Source organism: Cydia fagiglandana, chromosome 13 (genome assembly GCF_963556715.1).
Source record: "Cydia fagiglandana chromosome 13, ilCydFagi1.1, whole genome shotgun sequence".
NCBI classification, from domain to species: domain Eukaryota; kingdom Metazoa; phylum Arthropoda; class Insecta; order Lepidoptera; family Tortricidae; genus Cydia; species Cydia fagiglandana.
Window position 1 is genome coordinate 14726478 of NC_085944.1, and position 20004 is coordinate 14746481.

Here is a 20004-nt window from a genome sequence, read left to right on the forward strand (position 1 = left end):
TCTACTTCAGCGGAATGACGTCATCAAAATGACTCCCGCTTCGTTGCGAATATTACATACTGCACCCAAATTATGCATAGCACATACACGTGTGGGGTATTAAATGAAAGCCAATTAAATAAACTATATTTTATTCATACAAAGTGTATCAAAATATGCAACAGTTTAAGAGAAATTTACAAAATAATAAAAATCACGTAAAAAAATATTCGATTATTTGGGTTTTACAACCAAACCAAAAGTCGGACGATAAAGCAATGTACTACAACATTAAAGATGACGTCTCAAGCCATACACTGATATCAATAAAATCAAAATTGGACCAAATATGTGGAAATTATGCATCAAAATGTACATATTCGCCCATACAAAGGCATAAAAGTTAACAAAATCAAAATTGGTCATTTTCAGGATAATCCGCATAAGCTTCTAGTATGTTATTAGCATTATGACCTGGAGTCTAAAACTGCCGGGAAACCATCTCTGTTGTTCCTCAGTTACAAATAATGACGTCATATAAATAATCACTGCCGAATTTCGTAAAATGTAAATTATAGCTATACCACGAGTCTCACATACACGTGAGTTACATGTAACGAAAGGTTATTAAATGTATTACGATTCACCTAAACATTGTTTGTAAAAAAAAATGTACGGTTTCAGAGCTAGAAACAACGAAATACCACTTTTTATGGAAAAAGTAGATATGTATCAATTTTATAGCTAAACTAAAACCGTCAAAAAAATTTTGCGTATAACATTTGAAAAACTTGTTATTCAACTATATATCACAATTTAAATTTTACATTTCCGACAAAAACTGTGGAAGTTGTGGAAAAAAAAACTAAAGCTCCCCAACAATTCTACCTTAATGCGCTCATATTATGCAAAGAATAGTTCTATTTATCGAGTATTAAATGAATGAACATTACATAAAATACATGAAAACGACATTTTCGAATGGAACCATAATTAAAAAAATAATAATTTACTTGATAAGTAAGCAAAATATTGTTTCTTTAAGTACCTAATCTCCTCCTTTCAAAGTCGGTTAAAATGTAGCTTTTGTGACCTGGGCTACAAAGACAAATAAAAAAATAAAAAAAAATAAATAAAGCGTTTATTCACAAGCTTACTTACATTTAGATACAATACATTCTTCTGCCAAACCACATAGCGGTTTGTTGGCAGACGAGGCTCCTATTATAATTAGCTTAATATGCAAGTACTAGGTAGTTTATTTATAAGTATGTAACTTAAACTTATCTACTTAACCCTTTACCGCATGCGTAACCCAATATGGCATTTACAATTTAGAAAACTATTGATAGCTATTAAGGTTCATTTTTAAACAAATACTTTTTATTTATGGTATGAAGTTAAGGGGTCAACTCTATGGTCTGAGCGTACAATATAAAAAAACTTAGTGTATGGTTTACATAGGTTGCACTTGATCTTTTATCTTATTTAATAGAAAACTACTTAATTTCTTTTTAAATGTTTGTTTTGTCATCCTTGTGGTCTTTAAATCCGACGGTAGTTCGTTATAGATCTTAGGGACTAAATATTTCCTACATCTCTGGCCATAATAATTCGTAAAACTAGGTACCAGCAATTTATTACTATCTCTGTTTCTTATTAACCTTTGATTGACAATAGGTATTTTAAACTCATCATTACACATTTGATCTAAGGCTAAAAATAACGTGACTTTTTCATGAACTGTTAAAATTTTACATTCTGAAAAGAGCTGTTCATATGAAGTACTTTTACATTTTATTTTAGTTTTTTTGTCAACCATTAATTTCATGAATCTAATCTGTAGTGCCTTTATTTTGTCTAGATACGTTTTAAATGTACGACCGTAGCTTAACAGCCCATACGACAATAGCGAATCCACTAGGGCATAGTAGACTGCATACATAGTAGCCCTATTCAAAACGAACTTCAGATGGTGGAATTTTGCAAGTACTGCCCTTAATTTATTGCATAAGCCATTTACATGTGGCTGCCACGAGAACTTATAATCTATAAGCAAGCCCAAGTACTTGTATTGTTCCACCACCTGGAGCTCGACACAGCCGCACGCGTCCCCTGCCGGCCGCGCACTGTGGAGGCAGTCGAAACTGTGCCCCACAATGCGCGGCGGCCTGTACCTACCTCTAGTGTAAGGCGACCGTATGCACATACATTTAGTTTTAGCAATGTTAATAATAATGCCATTATCATGTGACCATTTAATTATGTTAGTTAGATCGTCCTGTATTCTGTTTTCTATTAGGTCTAGGTCTTTATCCGCATATATTAGGCAGGTGTCATCTGCATACATGTAAACACTACAGTTTTTGACAACATTACACATACTGTTAACATGAACTATGTACCCAACGGGCCCGGTTACCGAGCCGGTCGGCACGCCGCAGGAGACGTGCGCGGGCGCGCCGCACTCGCCTCCCACGGCCGTGCGCAGGGTTCGACCCTCGAGGTATGCACGGAGCCAACCATGGAGTGGTCCCGTGATTCCACACTCTTCCATTGCCTGAAGCAGCTGGTTGTGGCCCAAGGTATCAAAAGATACCTTGGGCCACAACCAGCTGATAATAAATTGACACCTCGTTTATCAAAATCAGTTCTTTAGAATTTTTATTTTTTGTCCGACTACGGCAGAATTTGCTATCTATGCGTGCATGTGTAGGTACCGTTTGCATGAAACTACTGAACTGATTTTGATAAACGAGGTGTCAATTTATTTGTCTTTGTAGCCCAGGTTGAAAGGAGGAGATTAGGTACTTAAAGAAACAATATTTTGCTTACTTATCAAGTAAATTATTATTTTTTTAATTATGGTTCCATTCGAAAATGTCGTTTTCATGTATTTTATGTAATGTTCATTCATTTAATACTCGATAAATAGAACTATTCTTTGCATAATATGAGCGCATTAAGGTAGAATTGTTGGGGCGCTTTAGTTTTTTTTCCACAACTTCCACAGTTTTTGTCGGAAATGTAAAATTTAAATTGTGATATATAGTTGAATAACAAGTTTTTCAAATGTTATACGCAAAATTTTTTTGACGGTTTTAGTTTAGCTATAAAATTGATACATATCTACTTTTTCCATAAAAAGTGGTATTTCGTTGTTTCTAGCTCTGAAACCGTACATTTTTTTTACAAACAATGTTTAAGTGAATCATAATACATTTAATAACCTTTCGTTACATGTAACTCACGTGTATGTGAGACTCGTGGTATAGCTATAATTTACATTTTACGAAATTCGGCAGTGATTATTTATATGACGTCATTATTTGTAACTGAGGAACAACAGCGATGATCTCCCGGCAGTTTTAGACTCCAGGTCATATTGCTAATAACATACTAGAAGCTTATGTGGATTATCCTGAAAATGACCAATTTTGATTTTTTAAACTTTTATGCATTTGTATGGGCGAATATCTACATTTTGATGCATAATTTCCACATATTTGGTCCAATTTTGATTTTATTGATATCAGTGTATGGCTTGAGAAGTCATCTTTAATGTTGTAGTACATTGCTTTATCGTCCGACTTTTGGTTTAATTGTAAAACCCAAATAATCGAATATTTTTTTACGTAATTTTTATTATTTTGTAAATTTCTCTTAAACTGTTGCATATTTTGATACACTTTGTATGAATAAAATATAGTTTATTTAATTGGCTTTCATTTAATACCCCACACGTGTATGTGCTATGCATAATTTGGGTGCAGTATGCAATATTCGCAATGAAGCGGGAGTCATTTTGATGACGTCATTCCGCTGAAGTAGGTGGCCGGCGCCGCCGTCTCCTGGCAGTTTTGGAGACCCAATGCCATGCTTAACAACATACTAAAAGTTGGTAGCGGTTTCCGGCTCTGAACTATCTCTGCGACCGTTTCCCATAAGGCATGGCACTATTATGTAATCACACGACAATAAAAACTTAACAAAAATAAATAGTAACGTTCAAATTACTAATAGCACATGCTCAGGATAGGTACTTTTACGTAAGCAGCGCCAGGGATCCGGAGGAGGAATAAGACTACGCCTAATGACATGTAGCGTAAGGCTAAGCGCGCACCACGATTTTAATTTTTGCGACACGATTTTAGAATCGCGCTGTAATATATCGCAGAAAATCCACTGCGCGCACTGCGATGAAAAAGTCGCCGATTTGTTCATTCTCAACATGGATTTCGTACCAGTCGCTTGTCGTGAAACGTGTCTTCTTATATACAACAAAGGTGATCTCCTTCTATTTCCATAATTAAACGGTTAACATCTAGCGTCTCATCTTGTGGTTCCATTGGAGAAGCAGGTTCCGATATGTTGACGCTTGGAGAGCCAAATGCCGACTGAGGTCCGGGGTGCGATTTTATAATCGCATTGCGCGCGAGTCCATACAGCTCCGTATGCTGCAATTCACTTTGCGACAATCGCGTCGCGAGCCGTCGCGGAAAAATGTGACAAATCACAATTTTAAAATCGCTGCGATTTTTTTGTCGCATATGCGCGCACTGCCATATAAACACATACGTTACATTTCTGCGACTAAATTATCGCGCGACAAAAAGTCGTGGTGCGCGCTTGGCCTAAGAGCTTGAGCATTGTCGCGAGCGACATACAGCTATGAAATGAATTACTTATACCTATCCTAGGTAAAACATATGCAGAATGTCTCACCATCGGCAACGCTAGCGACCCAGGGATCTCGTTGAAGGTTTTGAGCGATGTCGCTAGCGAGACAGCGACATAGTAAATGAGCGAGTTTCTTGTTACTCACCTATCCTAAGTAAAACATGTGCAGAATGCCTTAGCATAGGCAGCGCTAGCGACCCAGGGATCTCGTTGAAGGGTTTGAGCGATGTCGCTAGCGAGACAGCGACATAGTAAATGAGCGAGTTTCTTGTTACTTACCTATCCTAGGTAAAACATGTGCAGAATGCCTCAGCATAGGCAGCGCTAGCGGCCCAGGGATCTCGCTGAAGGGTTTGAGCGATGTCGCTGGCGACGGCGCGGCGGCAGAGCGACGTTGAGGCGACGTCGATGTGCGGCGGGGTGAGGTCGTACTGACAGAACGGGACTGACGAGGGATACTGTAAAATAAGTTTCGTGTCAAAAATTTCATTTTTGATACAAGTTTTTACACTGACTGTACTTTTCTTCCCACAGGCAACTAATACTCATCGAGACAATTCTAACAACCCCAAGTACATTTAGGTTGCGTTGTTTTATCATAGTGTTCCGATAGCCACCTCCTGTCTCCATCATCAGATCAGCTCGATGGTACCATAATATTGCATTGTCACCCAACTTACATATGTATGCAAATTTTCGGCTTCATCGGAAACCGGGAAGTTGCGTTGGTAAAATTTAACTTGCAAGATTACAGACAACGGGACAGGTGAAACTAATTACAAGCTTGTAAAAATAAAAGTAATTTTTATCAATAATAAATAAAAACAGAAATAAAAAGCATTTTATCAATACCTAAGTGATATTGGTACCTACCTACATGACTCTATTTATGTAGAGCCCTAAGCCTAAGTAGCCTAAAACGCTCAAACGCTCCTAAATAAATATAGAAACTTACGTATTGAAAATTATCCCATTAAATTACCGAAATAACCCCATTGCACTTCACTTAATTTGTTTGTTAGCCGAAATAAACATATAGCGTTATCTTTTCGGGAATGAGTACTCGTAGTAAGTTATCAGACTGCTCTAAAAATAAGGTGAATATTGATAGTAAACATATTTTCGTGTTATGTTATCTTAAAACATACCTCTATGTTTACAAACATAATGACATTTTATTAGGAATTCATTCGGTACCGTTGTATTTATTGGAACTATCATAATTTACTCGTGACAGTGCGTGCGCGTTGGAGGGTTTGCCATCTTGTGGCCTGAATCGGAAACATATTATGTACACATGTACAGTCGCCATCAGATATATCGGAGCGGCCAAGGTGTTCACAATATCTGAACACGCACTCTAACTTGAAAATAGAGGCGTGTTCAGATATTTGTGAGCGCCTTGGCCGCTCCGATATATCTGATGGCGACTGTACATTGCTAAAGCAAGTGCTACCATCTACCGTTCTCGTCGTAGTAGGTTCTGCCATCTTGTGGGCTACATCGGAAGCATAAACAACACATTTATCGCGCCAAAAATATGATGGCTCCCATGCTGCCCCCTGTAGTTCATGCATGGGGCCTATAGTCTGTGCGGAAAGAGAAGAGTCGTAAAATGTATTGGTTCCCGTATACCGGGTGTGGCCTGTAATATGAGCAAAAAATTAAACTGTGGGCTGTACTCCTCATACTGACTAACATTTGTTCAGCGACTTTTAAAAAACCGGGCAAGTGCGAGTCGGACTCGCGCACGAAGGGTTCCGTACCATAATGCAAAAAAAAAAACAAAAAAAAAGCAAAAAAAAAACGGTCACCCATCCAAGTACTGACCACTCCCGACGTTGCTTAACTTTGGTCAAAAATCACGTTTGTTGTATGGGAGCCACATTTAAATCTTTATTTTATTCTGTTTTTAGTATTTGTTGTTATAGCGGCAACAGAAATACATCATCTGTGAAAATTTCAACTGTCTAGCTATCACGGTTTGTGAGATACAGCCTGGTGACAGACGGACGGACGGACGGACGGACGGACGGACAGCGAAGTCTTAGTAATAGGGTCCCGTTTTACCCTTTGGGTACGGAACCCTAAAAATAACTTGTGGTTTGATTTTTAATACACTTTAAAGTTTATTCTAAGACGCAATGTATTGCGAATTTTGTTTTGTCAAGAAAACAAGGCGTGACAAGCAACGTCAATCACAATGATATGGCGTGGCGATGGCGTCCATTGAAGATAATATTTATTTTGTATGAAAAATAGGGAGTCTAGTAATTCATTATTTTTAAAAGTTGTAGAACAAAAGTGTCACCGCTTGAGGAGTACCATCCATGTTTTAATTATTTGCTCATGTTACAGGCCACACCCGGTATACCACGTCTCTTCTCTTTCCGCTCAGACTCTATAAGTTTAACTTGTCAAATTCTATTTCTGTTAGTTGGGGAACGTTCAAGTATTACGTAAGCACCAAAAGGGGACCATTGCTTAGTTTTTTGATGATGGTGAGTCGTGATCGTGATGATCTCATCAATATTAATTTTGTTTACATACAAGAACAATGGCCACACTAAATAGCTAGAATATTTTATCGTATATTTTTATTCAATGATTCATATGATTGTTATAGTATAACTACGATAAGTTTTGGACCATAGTTTCCTACCTATTGCTTTTGGACTATATAGTCATATGCCTTATGGGAATATAGTTCAGAGCCGGAAACCGCTACCAACTTTTAGTATGTTGTTTAACATGGCATTGGGTCTCAAAAACTGCCGGGAGACAGCGGCGCCGGCCATCTACTTCAGCGGAATGACGTCATCAAAATGACTCCCGTTTCGTTGCGAATATTGCATATTGTACCCAAACTATGCATGGCACATAATTGTGTGGGGTATTTAATGAAAGCCAGTTAAATATGCTATATTTCATTTATACAGTGTGTATCAAAATATTCAGCCGTTTAAGAGCCATTTGCAAAAGAATCAAAATGATGTAAAAAAATATTCAATTATTTTGGGTTTTACAACCAAACCAAAAGTCGGACGTTAAAGCAATGTACTACAAAATTTGAATGTTATTCATATATATGGTACAAAAACAAGTCAAAAAACAATAAATAAAAATAACTTAAAATTAAACTAAAATACAAACTATTCTAAAATAAAATAAAAGACGACGTCTGACGCCATACGTTGATATCAATCAAGTCAAAATTGGGCCAAATATGTGGAAATTATGCATCAAAATGTAGATATTTGCCCATACAAATGCATTAAAGTAAAAAAAATCCAAATTGGTCATTTTCAGGATAATCCGCGTAAGCTTCTAGTCTGTTATTTTAGCAATATGACCTGGGTCCTAAAACTGCCGGGAGACCATCTTTATTGTCCCCCAGTCACGAATAATGACGTCATACAAATAATCACTGCTGAATTTCGTAAAATGTAAATTATAGCTATACTATGAGTCACACATACATGTGTGTTACATGTAATGAAAGGTTATTAAATTTAGTATGATTCACCTAAACATTGTTTGTAAAAAAAATGTACGGTTTAAGAGCTAGAAACAAAGAAATACCACTTTTTATGGAAAAAGTAGATGTATATCAATTTTATAGCTAAACTAAAATCGTCAATAAAATGTTGCGTATAATATTTAAAAAACCAGTTATTTAACTATATATCACAATTTAAATTTTACATTTCCGACAAAAACTGTGGAAGTTCTGGAAAAAAAACTAAAGCGCCCCAACAATTCTACCTTAATGCGCTCATATTATGCAAAGAATAGTTCTAATCATCGAGTATTAAATGAATGAACGTTACATAAAATACATGAAAACGACATTTTCGAATGGAACCATAATTAAAAAAAAAAAAAATTACTTGATAAGTAAGCAAAATACTGTTTCTTTAAGTACCTAATCTCCTCCTTTCAAAGTCGGTTAAAATGTGGCTTTTGTGACCTGGGCTACAAAGACAAATAAATTGAGACCTCATTTATCAAAATAAGTTCAGTTGTTTCATGTAAAAAATACATAATTATATATTTAAGCCTCGATTAGCCACATACATACATACATACATCACTGGCTCAGTGACCCAAAGAGGATCTTGACCTCTGACACAAAAGAGCGTCACTCTGCCCTATTCTGCGCCATTTCGCGCCAGTTGGGTATTCTTATAAAAGTGGAATCTTGAGTGGTGCAAGGGTTTCAAGGCTGAGCTGAGAAGGCTGGCAGAATTTTCCCTCTGATCCTCCGAAATACAGGTCACCCCTCTGGTCTGCTAACATCTACGGCCTGAGGGTTTCAACGTTAGATGCCAAGCCACGCCAGGCCATAATAGTAAAGGTCTAATTATTGAATTTTAATTTTTTGTCCGACTACGGCAGAATTTGCTATCTATGCGTGCATGTGTAGGTACCGTTTGCATGAAAGTACTGAACTGATTTTGATAAATTAGGTGTCAATTTATTTGTCTTTGTAGCCCAGGTCACAAAAGCTACATTTTAACCGATTTTGAAAGGAGGAGATTAGGTATTTAAAGAAACAGTATTTTGCTTACTTATCTAGTAAATTATTATTTTTTTAATTATGGTTCCATTCGAAAATGTCGTTTTCATGTATTTTATGTAATGTTGATCCATTTAATACTCGATAATTAGAACTATTCTTTGCATAATATGAGCGCATTAAGGTAGAATTGTTGTGGCGCTTTAGTTTTTTTTCCAGAACTTCCACAGTTTTTGTCGGAAATGTAAAATTTAAATTATGATATATAGTTGAATAACTGGTTTTTCAAATATTAAACGCAAATTTTTTTTGACGATTTTAGTTTAGCTATAAAATTGATACATATCTACTTTTTCCATAAAAAGTGGTATTTCGTTGTTTCTAGCTCTGAAACCGTACATTTTTTTACAAATAATGTTTAGGTGAATCATAATACATTTAATAACCTTTCATTACATGTAACACATGTGTATGTGAGACTCGTGGTATAGCTATAATTTACATTTTGCGAAATTCGGCAGTGATTATTTATATGACGTCATTATTTGTAACTGAGGAATAACAGAGATGGTCTCCCGGCAGTTTTAGAATCCAGGTCATATTGCTAATAACATACTAGAAGCTTATGCGGATTATCCTGAAAATGACCAATTTGGACTTTTTTAACTTTTATGCATTTGTATGGGCAAATATCTACATTTTGATGCATAATTTACACATATTTGGTCCAATTTAGATTTTATTGATATCAGTGTATGGCTTGAGACGTCATCTTTAATGTTGTAGTACATTGCTTTATCGTCCGACTTTTGGTTTGGTTGTAAAACCCAAATAATCGAATATTTTTTTACGTAGATTTATTTATTTGTAAATTTCTCTTAAACTGTTGCATATTTTGGTACACTTTGTATAAATAAAATAAAGTTTATTTAATTGGCTTTCATTTAATACCCCACACGTGTATGTGGTATGCATAGTTTGGGTGCAGTATGCAATATTCGCAACGAAGCGGGAGTCATTTTGATGACGTCATTCCGCTGAAGTAGATGGCCGGCGCCGCCGTCTCCCGGCAGTTTTGGAGACCCAATGCCATGCCCAACAACATACTAAAAGTTGGTAGCGGTTTCCGGCTCTGAACTATCTCTGCGACCGTTTCCCATAAGGCATGGCACTAATATTAAGATGGGTGGTTTAACGGTGCTGCTTATAAATAATCGGTTGACAAAGTTCTGAAGTTAAGCTCTTTACCGTTACATTTCATTATCAATTGTTTGTGCTAACTTTTTCCAAGTATACGTGGGCAACCGTCTTTTGTTTTTATAAAACCAGTCTGCGTTGCATCTCTACGTATACCATTAATATTTAAATATAAACCCTATGACATGCTTTTAAGGTCTAATTTAGAATGAGTTTGAGGTTCTTCAAGCGTAGTATGGCAACTGAGTGGTAAGAATGCGGTCTGGTTAATAAATGCGAAACTTTATACGCAGTTCTTAGAGGTACCAAGTTCAAGGCCAAAGGAATGAAACGGTTTGTGACATAATAAGCTTTTTGCGTACATTGCTGCTTTCGGTCAGAGCGGGTGAAGTAGGTCTTGTAGAGAGTTCAATGGACTGCGTGTAAACAGGAAGAGTTGAAAAGTTGCTTAAGCTCTGTAATTTTGCGAGTTACCGGTTGAAACTGCGCGTTATGGCGATTTGTTTTTTTTTAAGTTTCGATCTGATTTTAAAGTGCAAAAAGTTGTTTATTAGCATGTTTAATTCTTGAAAATCAAATACAGTTTATTTTTTAATAAGTATTAACCATCACATAAGGTTTTATGGACTGACTAAGACTTTCTTCATTGGCCTACACATATATACTATGCGTTAAGCATATAAGTAGTTTATATAATAAATAAAAAATTATGTAGAGTAATACGCATGCGCTTTACTACAATAAATACAAATTAATGTCAAAAATAAACAATACACATACAAATACACAATTATAATATGATTTTCAATAAAATGCTAAATTTAATATCTACAACATTTTAGGCAAAAAAAACAGACACATAAAACAATCCTATTAATGCACGATTAAATAAAAATAATTTATAATTAAAACAACATTTTGTAAATAAACTCATATTATAACTACTTACATGCATTGCCGAAATAAAACAGTCGCTTTTGCCATTTTGAAAAAAAAACTAAGTCTCACTATTTAACCGCAATTAATATTACTACACTTCACCATTCATGTTCAAATATTCACTGTATTCTATTTTTAAAAAACTTTTTTTAATTCACCGCAAAGCACTAGGCGCGAGCACTGTCGATTCGATAATGCATGTACATACGACTGCCGGTAACCGGTATGCCGGTATAGGGATGTCCCGCAGACAAATGTCGATAAAGTTGTATTATTTATTAGACATGATTCACATTATTGAGTTATTAACATGTGTTGGTCGTAAATAAGGATCGAGAGAGATCTATTTTGTTATGTAACAAATTACCTACATTTAGATACTCAATTGAAATTCAGCTAAATAACAATCCTTCAACGTGTATACTTTTAGTAGTTTTATAAAATTAACAGAATATTATAGTAGGAGAAAATTCATAATTATAGATGGTCAAGCAAACCGCGTCAGTAGAAAAAGGCGCGAAATTCAAATTTTCTATGAGACGATGACGATGTTCCTTCCGCCTACATTTTTCAAATTTGCCACCTTTTGTTACTTACAAGGTCTGCTTGACCAACTTTAATTTAACTATTATAATCACAATAAGCAATTTCCTCACACAATATTAAAATGAAATGACTGACCAAAACATGCCTTTGCCTAGGGTACTTGTTCTTATACTTATGTTAGATAATTGTACATCTACGTCAATTATAGCATAAGTACTACGTAGATAGTTAACAGTTTTATGAGCTAACTGTCTATTGTTATGGATAACTCACGTAGGTACTTACTAACAATAAGTTATAACGAAGTAGTGTCTTTAATGTGATAACGAGTAAATAAATCTTTTAACAGTTGACTCTAGATATTTTTATAGCTGTATATTTTTTATAGGTATTTTACCGTATTTGACCTACGTTTTCAGTCCTCTAAATAGGAAACCGGCCTCTTTAAGATAAGATAAGATATTATTTACTGTCAATAAAATTCAATATGGATCTCAAGTTTATTAAATGCAGATATTTAAAATTAAATACAGACACAAGAATTATATTATTTATAAATTAATTACCCTAAGCATTTATGAATAAAACCACCATTAAATTTCACGGATATTATCAAACTAGCCAATCATCGGAACAAACATCGATATATAGGAGTAAATATCGACACGAGTGTAAACAAACCTAGTCCCGTCCCTAGCGGCCGACCTTTGACCGCATCTGTTGACAATTCGGCGGCGATGAATTGAGGCAAGGACGTCACTACCGTTCAAGTATGTTGTTGCGATCGCGATTACAATTCTGGTGAACATAGATAATTCGGATGGGATCTTTCTCTTTTACTCCAATGAAGCCCTAATTAGAGTGACAGAGAAACATGCCCGCAATTCGCGAACTTCGATTTTCGCGGGTATAGCCCTGATTTCTAGTGTTCGTAAAGCCTCGACGCAGTTTTTTAGACATTGCTTAGTCGGTTGAAGTTCGAGTTCACATTCAATGGTCTCTAGTTTTTACCCTCTACTGGTTACCCATTTGATACAGATCTCTGGATCAAGCTGGTTAGATGTGGAGATATGGAGCGGTTCACCGACGCCGGCGTTGGTAATAGGACACTGCCAATTGTGGAAGATATCGTAGGTTATGCTGTGGACTTCAATCATTTAATCATAGTTGTGCGATTTGTTCTCGAGGTCTAAAAATAGTAGCCGTAGATATTACGTCCACGTATATGTGGTGTGGCAGTTGTAGGCGACGGAACGTACAAACGTTTTTGCTGGGCGCGTGCTGGCAGCCAAGCCGGTAAGAATGCCGCGGCCAGCGCGCGTCTTTTGTTTATATCAAAGTTTTTTCTCTGTCAATGAGCCACAAATGTTTATATTTTCACATCTGTTGTAATTTTATGTGTACATTTGTATATATTATTTGTCTTTTCCCGTGCGATTGTGTAAATATTGTATTATATACTGTACAGCATAAGTTTTTCGCATTTTCATTCACCAACGGCAGCCCCAGCGTACATTTGGTCCTTCGAGCCGGATTGGAACCACGCATGCTGCTATGGTGAATACGCAATATGCTACGCGTGAAAACGAATTAAGTGCAGTATATAGCACATCAACGTCTACACTGCAGTCTCAGGTACAGATCTAAGATAATGACTTTAGAAGTTTTCATTAGCGGTCGGGCGGAACGACTGCCGTGCGAGCGACGTTACTCCGCCGCCGTTACCACCACACTGTTCGAGTAACTCTAAAGCATCATCTGTACTAGCCAGACGAAGACGGCTGCAATTGGAGGCAGCTAAGGAAAAGGCAAGAATACAAATAGCGCTTATTGACAAACAGCTAAAGGTGGATTAACGCTACGTCTTACGTAGGCGAACAACGCGCGAACGCGGCGCGGCGCGGCGCGGCGAAATCAATCCTTTGATGCCCATAGAAGTGTCCTACGTAAGCGATCTCGTTGCGAACGCGGTGCGGCGCGATTTGCACGCGAATGTCAGGCGGCGCGGCGCGGCGCGGCGCGGCGGCGGCCGCTTTCGCCGCGCCGCGCCGCGCCGCGTTCGCGCGTTGTTCGCCTACGTAAGACGTAGCGTTAGCTGAACTAAATGCGAAACACAGTCCACTCAAGCCACGCGCGCGCTCTACAAGCCAGCCGCAGCGGGAACAACTGGAGGACTGGTGCAGTCAGACCACGATACTGGTAACATAACGGTTGGGCTGCGCCAATCGGCCAATGCCGCGGCCAGCGCGCGTCTTTTGTTTATATCGAAGTTTTTTCTCTGTCAATGAGCCACAAATGTTTATATTTTTCAGAACTTTTACGCGTTAGTGTTTGTTACGCGTTTTTCACGCGTAACTTTTCAGGATTGCCATAAAAAAACCTAACCTAATCTATCTATAGGATAACCTTACGAAAATCCTGAAAAGTTAACGATATCAGAATTATGACTAATGTTAATATGACAAACAATATATTATTACCAGAGATATATATAACTCCGTATAGTTAAGATAAATAAAGTCTAAGAAAAAAACGTGCTTCGGAAATCAAGAAAAAGTAATTCTCGAATAGATGGCGCACACACCTTTGGCCTATTCTCGGCTAGATGGCGTGACGACACCGTTTCATATTTAACAATTTTAACACATAGATATCAGTGAATGAACATGGATCAAATGATATAAATATAATAAAATCATTAATCCACATAATTTTTTTTTTTGATAATTTTATACGTTTTCATTTCGAGTTTTAGTCGTGTGTCGATAGATGGCAGTAAATTTATTGTGACTACAAAATTTACTATGACAGGACCCCTCTATAGCGGAAGCAGTTATAAAGTTGACCCAAAAAATTTTTATTAAGCTATGAGCTTCATCACATATGTTCCTTGAGTAATTCTAAGCATTTCAAGCCTGGGAGGCAATAAGAAATGTGTGTCTACTCGGATTTGTAATGGATTCAAACTTTCAACCCCTTTTTAACCCTGTTAGGGGATGAATTTTACAAAACGCTGAAATTACTTTTCCTGTCTTTTAATAATATCCCCAAATACAAAGATTCAAGTCCCACGTTCGAAAATTTTTTTGATATCCATACAAACTTTCAAACCCTTTTTCACCACCTTAGGGGATGAATTTTCAAAAACGCTGAAATTAGTTTTCTTTTATTTTAATAATATATCGTTTTACGAAGTTTCAAATTCCTAGCTTAAAATAAAACTTGAACCCCATACAAACTTTCATCCCCTTTTTAACCCCCTTAGGGGTTGAATTTCTCAAAATCGCTTCTTATCTCTTGTACACTTTATAAATGTAATCTAGTGTGCAAATTTCAACTTTCTATCATTTGTAGTTTCGGCTCCGGGTAGCAAAAATCTCCAACCAAATTTTTCACCTTTTTACGTTTTTCTTGTAAAATTACTATGAAACTGAAAAAAAACAAATATCAGCAATGAATTCTACGTCGTTGGTTTATACGAAAATTATACCAAACTTGCCCTAGTATCCACCAAGATCAGAATAGATTTTTTTTAAAGATGACGGGTGGCGGCCGTCTTTGTATCCCACCCTCCCCCCCACCCTAGGCTAGAAATGCTTAGAATTACTCAAATATCACATGTGATGAAGCTCATAGCTTAATAAAAAAATTTTGGGTCATGTATGGCAGCGTTACATAACTGACTCCAGTACTATACTATCTATTCTTTTTGTTATTACTTAACACTTTATGTCGAACAAAGGGACCCCGGTAGAAGTAAGGTAAACGTACTGGTGCTCAACACGACCAAAGAACATGTCATCTTGAAACTTAAATCATTGTCAATAGAGGTGACAGCAAGGTGTCATCTATTGGGCATTAGCATGTCGAGCACTAATACGTTTACCTTAATTAAAAAGATTGTAAAAAGATCTGTAAATAAGATTAAAATTGTTGAAGATGATCGTTTTGTTTACCGCTCCCAGTAGATACTAGTTTTCTATACAAAATCAGTCCAGGACTGGAATTCCTTAGAGTACCGGGAGCATTCCGATATGAATTATGGGATCAAATGTTTTGGTTCAGTTATTAATTGATTAAGAGCCCTTCAACGTGCACATCTATGCGTCCAAAGATAAAGCGGCCGTTTCTGTTTTGAGTTCCTAGATCGACGAAACCGGCAACATAAAAACTCATTTCGTGTATTCAAAAGTACTTAATTACACAATACAGTACGTAGCGGCCCCCTTTTTTGGGTTCCGTATCCAAAGGGTAAAACGGGACCCTATTACTAAGACTTCGCTGTCCGTCCGTCCGTCCGTCTGTCACCAGGCTGTATCTCACGAACCGTGATAGACAGTTGAAATTTTCACAGATGATGTATTTCTGTTGCCGCTATAACAACAAATACTAAAAACAGAATAAAATAAAGATTTAAATGGGGCTCCCATACAACAAACGTGATTTTTGACCAAAGTTAAGCAACGTCGGGAGTGGTCAGTACTTGGATGGGTGACCGTTTTTTTTTTTGCTTTTTTTTTTGCATTATGGTACGGAACCCTTCGTGCGCGAGTCCGACTCGCACTTGCCCGGTTTTTTTCAATATCTTTCGTTAAATTTAAACAATCACGAATATTTAGCTGTGGCGCTAGTGTGCACGTTGAAGGGCTCTTAACTAATTGATTGATTGATTGATTGGTCGAGTAAGAGTAACAGAAGCTTTTGTGCTCATGTCTATGTGCCTAAGTATTTGAGTTTTTTCGAACAGTCTAAATATCTGCAGCTAACTGTACTGACAGTGTACCTACATTATTTTTTTCACCTCAGCAGGTCGAACAAGGGTACTTTGCTTCTTAAAAACAGTGAGCAAAATGCGATTTTGCTCACTGAGTGAGACAAAATGTCATTCAAGTGACCTTTATAGTCAAATGTCATTTCAACATGCGGGGTCTAATACAAGTTCGATATACTTGGGTTCTATTATCTCTGTCCCTCTAGGTATGTTCTCACTGCTTAGGGTGAAAAATTTTGTGTATTACACGAGATCAAAGTTATTTACATCTCGTGCGCTTTTGAATCCCTTACTACGCTCAAGATTCTAAATTAGATTCTTTCGCTTGCACGGGACTCAAAATAAGCACTCGAAGAAATATCAAACTTTGATCTCTTGTTGTACAAATAACTACCCCTACTGTCCTTGCTTTTATCTATCTAAAGTTCAATACTCCTGTTTTTCCGATAGCGTAATACATAATAATTAATAGCAAGCAAGATGTTTATGTTAATGTATCATTAATTATCTACTTACGAGTATGATTAAACAAAGATCAATTGTAGAATCAATGTAGTACCTAGGTACCAATTCATATTATATTGTAATCGTAAAGATATGCAGGGCAATCAATAAGACGCTACATCAAGACCTACCACGGTGACAAGTGACAATCAGTTTGAACTTAGAATTGCGAGAAAACAGGAGAAACAATTATGTAAATAAGATTTTCACCACACCAGCTCGGAAACAATTACTTTGCACTTCAAAAACGAATAGCAAAGTTGCATTTTATCCACATGTGAGGCAAAGTAATCAAATGCAAATTTTGAGTTGTTTTCTTATGTTTGCTGGTAGAATTGACTTTTAAATGATGATTTTGGATGATAAATATTTAATAACATTCATTTGGATTTGATTTGGTTTGATTTTGTTTGATATTTTACATTTAATACTTGCTTCGGGTTGGTGTGGTGAAAAATTTTGTGTTTCACTCGGGGGCAAATTTTGTTTAACCCTCGTGCTTTGAAACCCTCACAACGCTCAAGATTCCATTTCTCAAACCACTCGCTACACTCGTGGTTCAATTTTGGAATCTTTCGCTTGCTCGGGTATCAATATTAGCACGAGCGGTTAAACAACTTTGCCCCCTAGTGAAACAAATAACTATTAGAATTCTACTTACAGTTTTTATCCCACCAAGCATCTACCTGTCGATTAATTCTAATACTTTGACCACCAAAACACGCGCCGAGCGATAAGGCCCAATAGATGACACCCTACTGTCACCTCTATTGACAATGACTTAAGTTTCAAGATGACATTTACTGGGACCGCCACCTTATTATATCGCTTGAAGCGTAACGCTGGCGGTATCGATTACTAGGTATAATTACCTATATGTATTGTTTTGTTTCTCACAGGTGTATGACAGTCGACACCACCTGCATCACGTCCGGAGCGATTACGCTTGAAGCGTCAAGCGTCAAACTGGCGGTACCGATTGCTATAAGTAGGTACATTGTTTTGTTTTTCATAAATGTTTCGTGGTCAACACCATCGCGTCTATAGTTCGTTTTTTTTAGCATTAGAAATAAGGTAAACAATCTTGATGTGTCTTTTAATTGAAAAACACATTTTAAAAATAAGTCACGGCAAATATGTAAAAAATATGAATCGAATACGATCATTTATATTTTTCTGCTTTCATAAGTAATAGTTATTGATTTTTATAAAGCGTTTTTCAATTAAAAGACATGTCAAGATCGCTTACCTTCTTTGAAGATCTTTCTAATGCTAAAAAACCGGGCAAGTGCGAGTCGGACTCGCGCACGAAGGGTTCCGTACCATAATGCAAAAAAAAACAAAAAAAAAACGGTCACCCATCCAAGTACTGACCACTCCCGACGTTGCTTAACTTTGGCCAAAAATCACGTTTGTTGTATGGGAGCCCCATTTAAATCTTTATTTTATTCTGTTTTTAGTATTTGTTGTTATAGCGGCAACAGAAATACATCATCTGTGAAAATTTCAACTATCTAGCTATCACGGTTCGTGAGATATAGCCTGGTGACAGACGGACGGACGGACGGACAGCGAAGTCTTAGTAATAGGGTCCCGTTTTACCCTTTGGGTACGGAACCCTAAAAAACGAACTATAATGCTATTACTTATTCTGTGCCAGCGTCACGCTCTAAAACGATATTGTGGAGCGTTTTTTCAAGACATTCGGTGAAGTGGCTTTAGAAGAGAGATGAATCATTCGTTTTAACAAAATGGATGAATTCTGACTCCAAAACGAATACCTATATGACGAAACATTCTTTAAATGTTAAGCGATTCATGTATTTTACTTCCGGTAAACCGGAAGTTTTTAATTGCAGTATAATCTTTGTTACCTTGTATTTTTGCACTGTGAATGCCAAATATTAATTTACTGAATTATACATTACTATGCGGAAACAATAATATTGCTTTATTCATCTGCGATATAAAAAACTTGCTACTTAATTAATGTAAATATTGTAAGTATCGATCGAAACAGAATCATATTATTTCGTGTTAACCAAAAATTAAAAAGGCTCAGAAAAAGAGTCTCACAAAAAGAAGGTAAAATCGGACTTGGATGTAACTTTTTCAATTTCGTTAAAAAAATACGTTTTATTTTAGATAAGAACTATAGTTCGTTTTTTTTAGCATTAGAAAGAACTTGAAAGAAGGTAAGCGATCTTGGCATGTCTTTTAATTGAAAAACGCTTTTTAAAAATCAATAACTATTACTTATGAAAGCAGAAGAATATAAATTATCGTATTAGATTCATAATTGTTACATATTTGCCGTAACTTATCTTTAAAATGTATTTTTCAATTAAAAGACACATCAAGATTTTTACCTAATTACTAATGCTAAAAAAACGAAGTATATATTACTTCTTACTTAAGATAAAGGATGTTGCTAATAACAATGTCACAGATATCAAGTTGTGCATTACAATGAATCGGTTACTTGAACAAAAAGCAACACTGCCTTATTACAAAAGGCATAAGGTCCACCGATGATGTACTCACAGCTAGCAGTGTGGGCAAATGGTACGTGGTTATGATTCATGGTACAAAGTACAGATATCAAGGACGACGTGTATTAATCATATCATCGTCCGCACAGTTGCTGATTGCTGACCATTGTTAGATCTTATCGCAAAGATAATAAGGTTCACAATCAGCCGGTAAGAGTGTTGCTATTAAATAAAGAATAAATAAATATAAATAAATGTTTTGGGGACAATCTGTACACAGTTCAGCCTAGCCCCAAACTAAGCAAAGCTTGTACTATGTATGAGTCCTAGGCGACGATATAAACAAACATACTTATAAAGGTACTTATATAGGCGAC

The 20004-nt window shown here is 36.5% G+C and overlaps 1 protein-coding gene across 1 annotated transcript in view; it reads right to left on the reverse strand.

The window, feature by feature from the left end:
* Positions 1-11501, reverse strand: part of LOC134670320 (probable cytochrome P450 49a1) — a 31312-nt gene extending 19811 nt beyond the window's left edge. Inside the window, exons 1-2 of the mRNA XM_063528076.1 lie at positions 11325-11501; positions 4939-5117 (exon numbers count right to left, since the gene is read on the reverse strand). Of these exons, the coding sequence (XP_063384146.1) occupies positions 4939-5117; positions 11325-11359 (214 nt within the window). The 5' untranslated portion in view covers positions 11360-11501. The remainder of the gene's footprint in view (positions 1-4938; positions 5118-11324) is intronic.
* Positions 11502-20004: the final 8503 nt, after the last annotated feature.